This window comes from Melanostigma gelatinosum (genome assembly GCF_949748355.1).
Source record: "Melanostigma gelatinosum genome assembly, chromosome: 9".
Lineage (NCBI taxonomy): Eukaryota > Metazoa > Chordata > Actinopteri > Perciformes > Zoarcidae > Melanostigma > Melanostigma gelatinosum.
This window is the reverse complement of record NC_136642.1, coordinates 2,426,283-2,440,877: the sequence shown is the minus strand read 5'-3', so window position 1 is coordinate 2,440,877 and position 14,595 is coordinate 2,426,283. Positions and strand designations below refer to the sequence as shown.

Below are 14,595 nucleotides of genomic sequence, written 5' to 3'. Positions count from 1 at the left end.
TCATGAATACTCGATTACCTTCATTGTAAAGAAACTGCAGAAAATGTCCAACGTTAGCTGTTAAAGTACATCACATGTTTGGTAAACGCTAATCTGTGTACAGAAGATCATCTGAACTCATATTCAACTTGATACAGTTTACTCTCTGAAGTGGAACTATTTATTGCGGTGTGTGTTTCTACTCATGATAAAATAGAGGGCGGATATTATGATGAAGTAACAGAATGATGAAGTCAGCTCCACATTTACAACCTGAACACATGATTGGATTATAAATTGATTTTCATCTCCATCATTGATCCTTCATTCAGACTGGAGGACTGCAGGTTGTCAGAGGTCAGCTGCTCTTCTCTGGCCTCAGCTCTGAAGTCCAACACGTCACCTCTGAGAGAGCTGGACCTGAGTGACAACGACCTGAAGGATTCAGGAGTGAAGCTGCTGTGTGACCTTCTGGAGAGTCCAGACTGCAGACTGGAGACTCTGAGGTCAGTCCAACATTCTCTCCTCCTGTGCAGACATGAAGCTGATATTATACTGATCTTAAAGGACCTTAAAGCCTCAGCGGCAGTAAAAGTTCATTGACTGGCAGAGAAACGTTGAGCTGTAGATTTAAATAAAACATATTTATTCATTTATTGCCTGACATTTGCTCCGTCCCACATGGGATTACAAGACACCACTTTTTTCCAGACATCTTCTGGTCTTGAAAATACAAAACATGAAGAAGAAAATAAAAACACAAACTTGGCAAAGAGCTATTTTTTCCTCTTCTTCCAGACTTTCTGCAGATACCTGGCTAAGTTATATGTTCCACTTTTAAACAGCCATCTCAGTCTTTGTGCATCATCCATATTTATAAAATCTATGTTTGACTTACCAAACAAAGCATCGCAGTGTTCACGGTAAAAAAGGAGAGTAGAAAACAAGATGGAACTCGTTGTTGATATCGTTTAGAGAACACATCGGACGGATCGGCTTTTCTTCTTCTACAATCTGGACCAAGATAGTTTCAACAGTCGAAGGTAAAACACCAGATGACATATGATCATATACGACATAATCCTCTGAACCAAATTCACTTTTTATCATCGTAAAAATACACAACTTTGGAAAACACAGATTCTATAAAAACAACAATGTTGAGCTTTTTGTTTTAAAAAAAAGCCTCAACAAACCAAGAGTTGCAAAACAATGTTCATAAATCGTTAGACACCGAAAAAATATTTAGTTATATTATTTATTTGACATAATATAATATATTCTAGATTTTCATCTTGTATTCTCCATCAGGTTTTCTTCAGTAAATGATCAAAGTTACTAAACACAATGAATAAATATCTCTATCACACAACAAATGTTTTCAGTATTTTGCTTTTTCCTCATTTCTATGAAGCTATTTGATGCTTAAACTGAAGCTGCTTTGATGTTATGACTCCACTATTCCTAAAATACATAACTTTTGTTCACATATTCTCCTAAAATGTCCTCCTGACACATTTGGTATCTTTGTTAACGTTGTGTTCTTGAGTGGAATCTGAAATGAGTTTCTGTGTTTTTATCTCTTTGTGTTGGGCTGACATGAGTTTAGATGGAGCTGGCAGAGTTCAAGTGAAGTCACTTGGTCTTTATTGAAGCAGCAGCACGTTGTCATTAGTGTTAATGAGCTCTCATTCACTTCTTGTACCTCAGTGTTGAACCTGCATTCAGCTCATGTGTTTGGAGTTTCCATCTTCTAAACGTCTCCGTTCTAAACGCCTGACACTGAATGAACATTGTCCTCTGAACTTACATCATTGATCCTTCATTCAGACTGGAGGGCTGCAGGTTGTCAGAGGTCAGCTGCTCTTCTCTGGCCTCAGCTCTGAAGTCCAACACGTCACCTCTGAGAGGTCTGGACCTGAGTAACAACAACCTGAAGGATTCAGGAGTGAAGCTGCTGTGTGACCTTCTGGAGAGTCCAGACTGCAGACTGGAGACTCTGAGGTCAGTCCACGCTTCAGCTCCACTGATGAATCTTTACTCCATATTATTCTTCCTGTACGTTTGTGGATGTGAATGTGGTTCTATAACAGAAATAAGACTTCAACATTAAAATGTGGCACATTTCTACACTGATAATATTCTCCCACTTAAAATGAGGCTGAACACGTGTATGCAGCAGATAAATACAAACCGCTCAACCAAAATATGATTGAAAGCAACGTCAAACCAAACGCTAATTATCATAAAGCAACAATTCAATTAGTTCAAAATCTGCATCCCTCACACGCTGAATCAGCTCCAAACACTTGACTTTAAAGTGTAATAAAAGTGGACTAACCCTCGGCTGCATGCACCATGAACACAAGAACCGGGTCCACTGATCTCCCACAGAACTCGAGAAAAAACCCAAAACCTGAGAGAAAGATCAGTACATCTGTTGATGCTGTTCCTTAACGAGCTAAAGAAGATGAATCTATGCTATTCCTATTTGTTTCATCAACCTTTGAACCTCATTGATGTTCAAACATAACTTACACCCATGAAGTTGTTCTTTTTTGTTCATACTTTTATTTTTCCTGGACTAAATGTACGTTTTGTTCACACCTGGCCGTGGCACCGTAGCGTGAGCTTCTGCAGATGGCGTGTGAGCTCCGAGCATGAACAAAAGGTGTTTCTACTCAACGTGCTTTTAATTGCATTCTTCTCTGAAACACCAGAGGACGAACAAACTAAATGAACTGTGAAGAATCAGGAAGACAACCAGTGTAACGCCATAAACCAACCTCCACAACCAAGAGGAGGAACTGTTATTGTCTGTGAACTCATATCTCATGTTCATGAATACTCGATTACCTTCATTGTAAAGAAACTGCAGAAAATGTCCAACGTTAGCTGTTAAAGTACATCACATGTTTGGTAAACGCTAATCTGTGTACAGAAGATCATCTGAACTCATATTCAACTTGATACAGTTTACTCTCTGAAGTGGAACTATTTATTGCGGTGTGTGTTTCTACTCATGATAAAATAGAGGGCGGATATTATGATGAAGTAACAGAATGATGAAGGCAGCTCCACATTTACAACCTGAACACATGATTGGATTATAAATTGATTTTCATCTCCATCATTGATCCTTCATTCAGACTGGAGGGCTGCAGGTTGTCAGAGGTCAGCTGCTCTTCTCTGGCCTCAGCTCTGAAGTCCAACACGTCACCTCTGAGACATCTGGACCTGAGTGACAACGACCTGAAGGATTCAGGAGTGAAGCTGCTGTGTGACCTTCTGGAGAGTCCAGACTGCAGACTGGAGACTCTGAGGTCAGTCCAACATTCTCTCCTCCTGTGCAGACATGAAGCTGATATTATACTGATCTTAAAGGACCTTAAAGCCTCAGCGGCAGTAAAAGTTCATTGACTGGCAGAGAAACGTTGAGCTGTAGATTTAAATAAAACATATTTATTCATTTATTGCCTGACATTTGCTCCGTCCCACATGGGATTACAAGACACCACTTTTTTCCAGACATCTTCTGGTCTTGAAAATACAAAACATGAAGAAGAAAATAAAAACACAAACTTGGCAAAGAGCTATTTTTTCCTCTTCTTCCAGACTTTCTGCAGATACCTGGCTAAGTTATATGTTCCACTTTTAAACAGCCATCTCAGTCTTTGTGCATCATCCATATTTATAAAATCTATGTTTGACTTACCAAACAAAGCATCGCAGTGTTCACGGTAAAAAAGGAGAGTAGAAAACAAGATGGAACTCGTTGTTGATATCGTTTAGAGAACACATCGGACGGATCGGCTTTTCTTCTTCTACAATCTGGACCAAGATAGTTTCAACAGTCGAAGGTAAAACACCAGATGACATATGATCATATACGACATAATCCTCTGAACCAAATTCACTTTTTATCATCGTAAAAATACACAACTTTGGAAAACACAGATTCTATAAAAACAACAATGTTGAGCTTTTTGTTTTAAAAAAAAGCCTCAACAAACCAAGAGTTGCAAAACAATGTTCATAAATCGTTAGACACCCAAAAAATATTTAGTTATATTATTTATTTGACATAAATATAATATATTCTAGATTTTCATCTTGTATTCTCCATCAGGTTTTCTTCAGTAAATGATCAAAGTTACTAAACACAATGAATAAATATCTCTATCACACAACAAATGTTTTCAGTATTTTGCTTTTTCCTCATTTTTATGAAGCTATTTGATGCTTAAACTGAAGCTGCTTTGATGTTATGACTCCACTATTCCTAAAATACATAACTTTTGATCACATATTCTCCTAAAATGTCCTCCTGACACATTTGGTATCTTTGTTAACGTTGTGTTCTTGAGTGGAATCTGAAATGAGTTTCTGTGTTTTTATCTCTTTGTGTTGGGCTGACATGAGTTTAGATGGAGCTGGCAGAGTTCAAGTGAAGTCACTTGGTCTTTATTGAAGCAGCAGCACGTTGTCATTAGTGTTAATGAGCTCTCATTCACTTCTTGTACCTCAGTGTTGAACCTGCATTCAGCTCATGTGTTTGGAGTTTCCATCTTCTAAATGTCTCCGTTCTAAACGCCTGACACTGAATGAACATTGTCCTCTGAACTTACATCATTGATCCTTCATTCAGACTGAGGTGCTGCAGGTTGTCAGAGGTCAGCTGCTCTTCTCTGGCCTCAGCTCTGAAGTCCAACACGTCACCTCTGAGAGAGCTGGACCTGAGTGTCAACGACCTGAAGGATTCAGGAGTGAAGCTGCTGTGTGACCTTCTGGAGAGTCCAGACTGCAGACTGGAGACTCTGAGGTCAGTCCACGCTTCAGCTCCACTGATGAATCTTTACTCCATATTATTCTTCCTGTACGTTTGTGGATGTGAATGTGGTTCTATAACAGAAATAAGACTTCAACATTAAAATGTGGCACATTTCTACACTGATAATATTCTCCCACTTAAAATGAGGCTGAACACGTGTATGCAGCAGATAAATACAAACCGCTCAACCAAAATATGATTGAAAGCAACGTCAAACCAAATGCTAATTATCATAAAGCAACAATTCAATTAGTTCAAAATCTGCATCCCTCACACGCTGAATCAGCTCCAAACACTTGACTTTAAAGTGTAATAAAAGTGGACTAACCCTCGGCTGCATGCACCATGAACACAAGAACCGGGTCCACTGATCTCCCACAGAACTCGAGAAAAAACCCAAAACCTGAGAGAAAGATCAGTACATCTGTTGATGCTGTTCCTTAACGAGCTAAAGAAGATGAATCTATGCTATTCCTATTTGTTTCATCAACCTTTGAACCTCATTGATGTTCAAACATAACTTACACCCATGAAGTTGTTCTTTTTTGTTCATACTTTTATTTTTCCTGGACTAAATGTACGTTTTGTTCACACCTGGCCGTGGCACCGTAGCGTGAGCTTCTGCAGATGGCGTGTGAGCTCCGAGCATGAACAAAAGGTGTTTCTACTCAACGTGCTTTTAATTGCATTCTTCTCTGAAACACCAGAGGACGAACAAACTAAATGAACTGTGAAGAATCAGGAAGACAACCAGTGTAACGCCATAAACCAACCTCCACAACCAAGAGGAGGAACTGTTATTGTCTGTGAACTCATATCTCATGTTCATGAATACTCGATTACCTTCATTGTAAAGAAACTGCAGAAAATGTCCAACGTTAGCTGTTAAAGTACATCACATGTTTGGTAAACGCTAATCTGTGTACAGAAGATCATCTGAACTCATATTCAACTTGATACAGTTTACTCTCTGAAGTGGAACTATTTATTGCGGTGTGTGTTTCTACTCATGATAAAATAGAGGGCGGATATTATGATGAAGTAACAGAATGATGAAGTCAGCTCCACATTTACAACCTGAACACACGATTGGATTATAAATTGATTTTCATCTCCATCATTGATCCTTCATTCAGTCTGAGGTACTGCAGGTTGTCAGAGGTCAGCTGCTCTTCTCTGGCCTCAGCTCTGAAGTCCAACACGTCACCTCTGAGAGAGCTGGACCTGAGTGACAACAACCTGAAGGATTCAGGAGTGAAGCTGCTGTGTGACCTTCTGGAGAGTCCAGACTGCAGACTGGAGACTCTGAGGTCAGTGAGGGGGTCCGAGTCAGTCCGTGCAGGTTCAGCAGTGTTGTTAATAAAACACAGGGCGGTTTACTCACAGTGAGGGTTTCCCTCCTTTTTCTCCCTTTGAGCTCATCGAGTGCAGTTCCTCTGATGTTTCTTTTCTTTCATTTCTCCACAAACAATAAAATAAAAGCTGACAAAGCAAAGCAAGTTGTTAGAAGTCGTTGGATTTCACAGTCGAGTGAATAAAGGTCGTTGGTTTTGTTTTCCTGTGATGTTATTTCCTCTAAAGCACGCTCACAACATGAATGTGACCTGATCATGAAGCAGATTAGTTGCTTCATATTAGGACCATGAAGCTGGCTCACTCAAAGAACCAACAATTATTTAAAACTTGATCATAACTTCTGGGATTGTGTTCCTCCCGACAGGTTGAATAACAGGTCGATCACTAAGAAACACAAACAATGTGAGTATTGAAAGAATGTCCCCATTCAAGCTATTCTACATTCAAATCTGATCTGAATGAGCCTCATCGTAACAAAAAGTATTTTCTATTCTGTTCGAGCTGTTTGAAGACGTTCGTCTGCGAATGTTTCTCTTTCTCTTCTTCTCTCCATCAGGTGACGCCGACGGCAAACTGGATGTGAAAACAAATGTGCCCGACAAAGAGGTGAGGGAGCAGCAGCTGAAGAGCGTGAAGTTGATTTCTTGAGGTTTCTCTACGGAGTAAATGTCATTATTGTGTACCAGGGGAACAGAGGAAAGAGAACTGTGGCTTGTTACTTGATTTCTCTTGAAAGAACTGACTTTGTGCCTTCTTAGTTCCAGGCTCCATCCTCATTCTCACCTGAACACACAGCAGAATCTTCATACAGGTAATCCTATGAAAGACACGATTCCAGCTTCTTTCACGGTTCATCAAGTTGTGATTCTAAACGAAGGGCTGTTGTGTGTGGGGAGCATGTCAAAACAGGACCTGGACCTGATTCATGAAACTGTGTAGGATCCATATGAAAACAAGAATCAGATTCATAAAACTGTGCATGCATTCATTCACGGTTCAGGCACTGGTTCAGGTGGCTTTGAACACAAAAGGCGACATTGAAACGATGAGGAACTGACAGAAGAACAAAGGGTCTGGGCCGGTCTATAGAGAGAGAGCTTGATGAGGGAATGAGATGCAGGGAGGAGGGAAGTGGGAACAACATCTCAAGAACAATTGTCTTGCGAGTATGTTCACAACAAGTAATACATGCTGCTGATGCTCATAATCAAGAAGAATCTTCCCGGTAATGTGTCTGACCAATGACGGAACAGCTTTCTCTCACATGGCATTAGTCTTGAACGTCTCTGCGTGAACACAAACAAGCCGAGGAGCAAATGCAACCACTGTACGAAGTTAGTCTCTGAATCGACAAAGCAAACAAACTACGGGTCTGAAAACGCCCGAAATAGAGTGGAGTTGTCCCCTGGGTGTCATCACGCTTTACACTCCGATCAGTCTGTGCTGCACATGGACACCTGTGAGTGGAAACAGATCATGTGACTAACAGGCCAATAGATGCTTCTTATATTCATTCATCCTCTCCGTGTCCTACAGGTTCAGGTGTCCTGGTTCAGGTGTGTTCCAGTGTTCTTCGACTGGACTGGTGTTTGTTATGGCTCAAGAGGCAGAGCTGCTGTACAGGACTGTCCAATGGGATGAGGGCCTCCTCCAGCCAGCTGGCAAGAAGGCTGCAGGGCCGCTGTTCGACATCAAGAGCTCCGTGGATGCTGCAGTCTGTGAGCTCCGCCTCCCACACTGTGAAACAAAGCACGGTAAAGACATGGCTGTCTTCAGTGTTCAGGGACAAATCTCCAAAACTACAAAGAGTCGTATTAATGTGTAAAACCAGCTGCATCTGGTGACATGCAAAAAATACATTATAATGGTGGTAACACTCAATGCACAGATCCAGACAGATCACATGTGGGGAAATAATGATGAATTCAAAAAGAATAGTGAAAGGATAGGGGCGGAGTGGGAGGCTCCAGAGTCAACTGGCTAACACACTTCATGCAAACTCAAAAACAAGCAGTGATGTAAGCAGCAAATCAGCTCAATCTTCCGTTAGCTGTTAGCGGTTAGCCACCCACACCGTCTAAAACAACAGAAGTGATCCACAGAGCAGCTGCAGAGAGGTACTCAGCAGGGTGTGTACTGGTGGCTTCGTTAGCTGCCAAACTCATCGTCCATGCCGTGAGTCTTTAGGCCAAACACACCGCAGACTGTTATCCCTCCGCTGTGTCTCTTGCTGCATAGTAGTCTTTTGGGGGTCGGTGATGCACTCAGCTGGGGTGTCACTAGGGGCCGGGGGTTTGTTGAGAGTGGTGGGTTAGCAGGCAGTCGATGGCAGTATGAAACGGGCAACAAAAGTTGTTTTGAGGAAGTGTGAGTCACTGCAACCACAAGAAGTCCTTGAGAATGCAGCCATAACTGAAATATTATGCAGTCAGCTGTAGCAGAAGCTGAGATTAGCCGTGGACACACACAGAGCTGCACACTCACTCAATCACAGGCACGCATGAGACCAATCGCATGATTCTCCTGGCAGAGACAAAAATGACAAATTGAACTAGAGTGGTAAGAAATGAATTAGTTTGGGATGAACCTGTTTCAGCAACAATGAATGAAGGTTTAACAGCTCTTTGCTCCCACAGCGTTGGTCTTTGACGGCCTGTTGTCCGTCGTCCACATCACTGATGATGGAATGACAATCCTGGAGCCGCTGGAGATTACGGATACTCATGTGGTGGTGAAGGTCCCTAACCTCTCCGCTTTTGGCCTCGTCTGGGATTTCAGGAAGTTTCGGAACGTCAGGATGCGAAAGAAGTGCAAAGTTCTGCTGTTCCTCCGACCCCCGCACTCCAGTGATGATCAAATTCTCAATGTGTTTCTGCTGCAGGACAACATCCCTGTGCATGAGGTAAAGCGCTCTGTCATATGTGCTCACCAGCAACTTAAACTCTTGTTTTAAGCCACAGCTGTTTCCACAAAGACGGTTCACACTTTGCTCCTCGTGCTGTGCTCAGAATCAAATCTATCTGAACTGTAAATCTTCAGATTGCTTTGTTTTTGTAGTTTTTTGATTCCCTCTCAGCATGTATTTCCATCTGCCACTAACATTCGTGATACTTCTACCAGATGGCATGAACAGCAAACACAACACAGAAACAATGGAAACAGATTTGCTGAGATGATCACTCAACTGAGAGGCTTTACAGGCAGAGTGAACGTTATTAAAATGAACTTGTGTCACAGTCCCTTTTTGAAAAATGGACGAGGCTAGTTACAAAACTTAAGGAACAATTTAGAATCTACAGACGGAGAGAGAACGGCTTCTGGACTTTCAGTAGTTGGCGTCATAATTGAAACCAGTATTTTACTGGTTGGAAGATGAGAATCTCCCTCCTGGATGCAAACTGAACTTCACATCATTGAATATGATTTGTTTAATGCTGCATGACCACAAGAAATGTGAGAAAATACTCAAAACAGTCAAAATATGAAGGAAAACTTTGCCTTCTCACCACTTACCCGAGGACCTTATCCTCATAATCATCTTTTTAATTGACTAATTCTCATGTTTAGATGTACTCTACACCAGTGGCGGGCCGTCAGGGCCTGCAAGGCCTTCTCTGCTGGCCTAAACAGAATCACAAAGCTATATATATATATTTTTTTTTAAAGAAAAAGAAATCTATTTTATAATTTAATAATTTTTCTTAAATACACTACATATATTATAATTTATAAAAATATTTTTCCCATTATCTTATTTTCTCATTGCACAGCTACTGTCTTCCTCAGTTGCTCTGCTTCCAGTGCAGCTTGTTTGAAGTAGAGCTTTTATCCAATCAGATCTCACCTCTGTGTCTCTAGGTAGAACAGAGCCAGAGGCCTGCAGACTCTCACCTGCAGCCAGTGCAGATTAAAGTAAATGGAGACGATATTGTTGATTGTCATAGTGTTCAACCAATCAGATCTTTAGTTTGACATGTTGGGCGTATTCTTTGACGTGTCAGCGCCGGCTAGCCGGCCTATAATGACGTCAGCATTACGTGCAGCTCAGTGTTCGTCTGTAGCTTTCCCGCTAGGTGCAGAGTGTGCTGTGATTGGTCAGTGGGCGAGCACGTGACTATCGTGAAACGAAACTTAACAGCCAGCAGAGGCTGATGGGTAGTGAATCACATCATGTGATGCAGCTCAGCCAATCAAAATGCATTCTGACTGAGTTGAGCTGCACCATCACAGAGAGGGTGCTGAGCCGAGGAAAGACACTGCAGAGCAGTACGTTCAACATTCAAGTTGTGAAAGTAAAATCCTTTGATACTCTCTTTGGGTCGCGGCTTGTCATTAAGGAATGACGGTGGATCCCACAGCCAGACCAGCTGAGAACATTATATTTTCCTGAATTTAGGCTTTTGCATTCTCTAAATGCTCGATTCGTACCGAACGGTTTAATACGAAGACGTACATACTTACAGCCTTAAAAATGAGCTGTGGCGCCACAATGTGGTTATAAGGTGGTATTTCAGCTGCAGGACCAGCAGTGAAGGCCCAGGTATAAAATGCATGGCCCGCCACTGCTCTACACATACAATTACCTTGACTATCTGAGATTAAACTAAACTAATATAAATGTCCCGTTAACAAAGGTTTCCAGAGATCAACAATCTGCGACGTACATCCCGATCTCCTCCGAATGTGATCAGGGCATTTACGTTGGTAAAAGGTACCATGTCCACTGTGAACCTGAGGGATTCTGGATCCAGCCTGAGGTGAGTCAGGTCACTTCTACCCTTCTAAGGGTCTGTGTCCACATTCAGTTTTATTCCTGAGCACCAGCATCTGTTTTCACTTTGTGTCTGTGATAGTTCCCTTAGCTGTTAGCTGTTAGCTGTTAGCTATTAGCTGTTAGCTATTAGCTGTTAGCCAAACACACCGTCCAAAACAGTGACAGTGAGCTGCAGAGCAGTGATTGGGAGGTACTCAGCAGTGCTGGTAGTTCTGTTAGCTGTTAACCAAACACCCAACTGTTATCCCTCCACTGTGTCTCCAGCCTCACAGTAGTGTGTAGTGGCCTGTGTCCACATAGCATCTTTTCCTGAGTGCCAGCGCCTATTTTCAATCGTTCCCAATGAAATCTTTTTTTTTTTTTGACAATCCGCCTTTTTTGTGCGGCCGCTCCGGGTGCTTGACGTTAAAAACCTGTGAACTGGTGATGCTGGTGACATCACTGTACAAAATGAAAGAGAAGCTTGTTTTGTCTGTCTGTCTGTCCTGAACTTTACACACCGATTGTAGCTTGTGAGTGATTTTATCACGTACACGTCGTCTCCGACGGACCGTCTTCCTCGTCTCTTAACGTCTTCCTCGTCTCTTAACGTCACGGCCGACAGATTGAGCATTCTCCAGCTCATCTATACAAAGTATGATGGTGCTCATGATGGAAAACAAAGTCAAACCAATAGATAATAAAAAGCAAAGGGGCGATGCTAGTGGATCATACAATGGTGGTTAGAGTGGTGAAATGTTGTCAAGATATTGTCATAAAAACAAAGCAAAACGTCTCGGAGTGTTTTTTTGATGAAACGCTGGGATGAAGGGATCCCCAGAGACCGGCCAGAAAAAGATGCTGTGCTATGAATCACAATCAGGGAGGATATCAGAGACACAATGTGACTTCTGGTTCTTGTTTTCAGGGTAAACTATTTGACTCGTCGTATGGACCAGATTTCTTTCCAACATTTGAAGTTTTCCTGAACCCCAACACAAAGAAAGTGACTTTGTCGGTCCAGGACGAAGAGAAGAACGCAGTCTGGAAGCGTCGTATATTACTGGCAGGTAAAGACTATCAGACACCCAGTGATGGACGAGAGTAGAACAGATGTGTGCGGCTCTCATGAATATTCAGGGAGGTCCACATCACATATTCTTTATTCAGGCTGCAGTCTTTATGATCCATATATCTGGAACAAAATGCAGGACAGCTGCAACTCTCTTCTGTCAAATGACAGGGCCTTTACCCAGTGTGACCGTGGCACACTGGGTAAAGAGGGTCGTCTGGGAACCGGAAGGTTCGATCCCGGACTGGGACGTGTCACGTGTCGAAGTGTCCCTGAGCAACACACTGAACCCCCGGCTCCCCGGGCGCCTGTCATTGGCAGCCCACTGCTCCCTATGTACAGGGATGGGTCAAATGCAGAGAAAAATTCCCCCTTAAAGGGATCAACATAGTATACATTATTATTATTATTATTATGAAGGCTGAAGACTTTCCTGTTTACTTTCCTGTGCTGTAACTGTAATCAGTGTATTTTATACCCGTTTTATGCTATTTTAGCTTGTTTTTATTTTGTCTCTTTAATGTATTTAAATGTCTTTTTACAATGCCTCTTTTGCATTTTGGGCTTTTGATGTTTTATGTGAAGTGCTTTGAATTCTTGCTGAAATGATTGAAATAAATAAACTTGCCTTTCCTTACATGTACGGGTGCAACGGATCATAAAGCTCACGGTTCAGATCGGAGTCACGGATCTGATCAGCACAGCAGAAGAAAGGAGCAAATATAACGTTTAGAGATCCCTGATCACATTTATCTGCTGCAGATTACCGATCATAGATGATCCGTGTTGGCAGATACGTTTCTGTTGTTTTGTTATAGCAGCTGGTCTACAAGACTCCACCTCCAAAGAAATCTATTCAACCGCTCTGAAGTCAGAGTAAACATCAACATGTTTCAATTTGATCCTTTCACACGATTCAAATGATGAGGAAATACAGACTACATTTGAACACATCACGAACACATCATAACTTTACCTGAACAGAGCCTGAAGGCATCGTAATGTAACTGAATGGAACCTCCTTACGTTAGCCGTTAGCAGACAGAAAGCAGAAATGCTGATGTCCTGATTGTATATTTCTACGGATCAACAATGTTCCTTTACACCACTACTTACATGTAACACTACTGGGAACAATATGTGTGTGTGTGTGTATATATATGTGTATATATATATGCATACATTCTATCCTTTTTCACACGGGAAGTGATTTACAAAGCAGAAATGTGAGAAATAGCTGGCTGTAGCAGTCCAACACAGACTTTTGAACTTTATAATATTTTCTTGGTTATCTTCCAGGTCCAAGAGCGGCAGAGGACAGGGTCCCGGCACAGGACAGGGTCCCGGCACAGGACAGGGTCCCGGCACAGGACAGGGTCCCGGCACAGGACAGGGTCCCGGCACAGGACAGGGTCCTGGCAGACCAGAAGCTGTTGTCAGTTCGGCCTAAATTTGTCAAAAAAGTGTCTAATTCTGTCCTGGATGAGCTGCTGGATGAACTTCTTCATCGCGAAGTGATTACTGACGCTGAAATGCAGTCGACCAGAACAAAACACGGAGCAGATAAAGCACGAGACGTGATCGACACGGTGATAAAAAAGGGACCTGAAGCCTGCTCAGTTCTGATCGCTGCTCTCTGTGAGGTGGACCAGTGGCTTTACACAGCGCTGAACCTCAGCTGAAGATGAACCAAGAACTGTGGAGTGATGATGATGATGGTGGTGGTGATGGTGATGGTGGTGATGATGATGGTGATGATGGGGAATCTCTTCAACAGTTGTCTCACATGACTAATTGTAATTTTTAACGGTGCACAACACGAGGCAGCGGTTCCCACAGGGTTTGGTGGGACTGTGGAAGAAAAGTTTGTACGTTTTCAAAGTAAAATGCATCAATCTGGTGAACTTTGAGAGCAAAGATAAGACGCTGGATCTATGAAGAGCTCTGTGCTCTTGTTCCATCAGTGGTGTAATGTAACTAAGTACATGTAGTGTTTCAGGATGTCATGTTTTTGGGAGTTGAAATAAATGGTGACAGTGGTGTGCAGCCACAAAGAGAAGTTTGCTGCACTTGTTTATTCCGGCGCTCCTACATTGGTGACCCTGAGTCTACTGGACGTTTCCAGAGACGAACATGACGCACTTTAGCTCAAGCTGCCGGAGTTTTGGGAGACGCAAGCGTCCGTCTGGTTTGCTGAAACTGAAGCACAGTTCTCTCTCAGAGACGTTACCGCGGATGCTACGACATACTATCATGTGGTAGCTAATGGATACAACGCTAGCTCTCCTACACAGTAAACCCCCGGTGTTACATATGCAGAGTCAAAGTCCATGGACTCTTTCAGAGTTATTTCAACAACAGCTTGAGTAAGATGCCCCTAGTGGTGGTGGACATGTACATAGTGAAACAGGTGGTGTCAGAAGTACTCTGAGAAGCCCCTCCCACCTCCTCACCTCATTTCTGACCCATCTGGATTTTTCACGCCGCCATTTTCTAACCGTCTTTTAGTCGCCTATTGAAACAAGTATTTGGCATTTCAACAGTTTAGAATAGTGTTGAGGAGGAAACTCGGGTGAACAGACTGAGATCGAGGCGTTTCGGTCA

General features: G+C 42.4%; 1 protein-coding gene across 2 annotated transcripts in view; it reads left to right on the top strand.

Annotated features, from left to right (window-relative positions):
* Window positions 1–14,020, top strand: part of LOC306782204 (uncharacterized protein) — a 30,224-nt gene extending 16,204 nt beyond the window's left edge. Inside the window, exons 6-18 of one of the 2 annotated variants that reach the window (XM_079275448.1) lie at window positions 312–485; window positions 1,810–1,983; window positions 3,129–3,302; window positions 4,628–4,801; window positions 5,947–6,120; window positions 6,531–6,568; window positions 6,723–6,772; window positions 6,925–6,977; window positions 7,703–7,920; window positions 8,803–9,068; window positions 10,801–10,923; window positions 11,848–11,989; window positions 13,291–14,020. In XM_079275448.1, coding sequence (XP_079131574.1) covers window positions 312–485; window positions 1,810–1,983; window positions 3,129–3,302; window positions 4,628–4,801; window positions 5,947–6,120; window positions 6,531–6,568; window positions 6,723–6,772; window positions 6,925–6,977; window positions 7,703–7,920; window positions 8,803–9,068; window positions 10,801–10,923; window positions 11,848–11,989; window positions 13,291–13,673 — 2,143 coding nt within the window. In that variant the 3' untranslated portion in view covers window positions 13,674–14,020. The remainder of the gene's footprint in view (window positions 1–311; window positions 486–1,809; window positions 1,984–3,128; window positions 3,303–4,627; window positions 4,802–5,946; window positions 6,121–6,530; window positions 6,569–6,722; window positions 6,773–6,924; window positions 6,978–7,702; window positions 7,921–8,802; window positions 9,069–10,800; window positions 10,924–11,847; window positions 11,990–13,290) is intronic. The other variant, XM_079275449.1, reaches the window with a different exon arrangement.
* The last annotated feature ends 575 nt before the right edge of the window (window positions 14,021–14,595 follow it).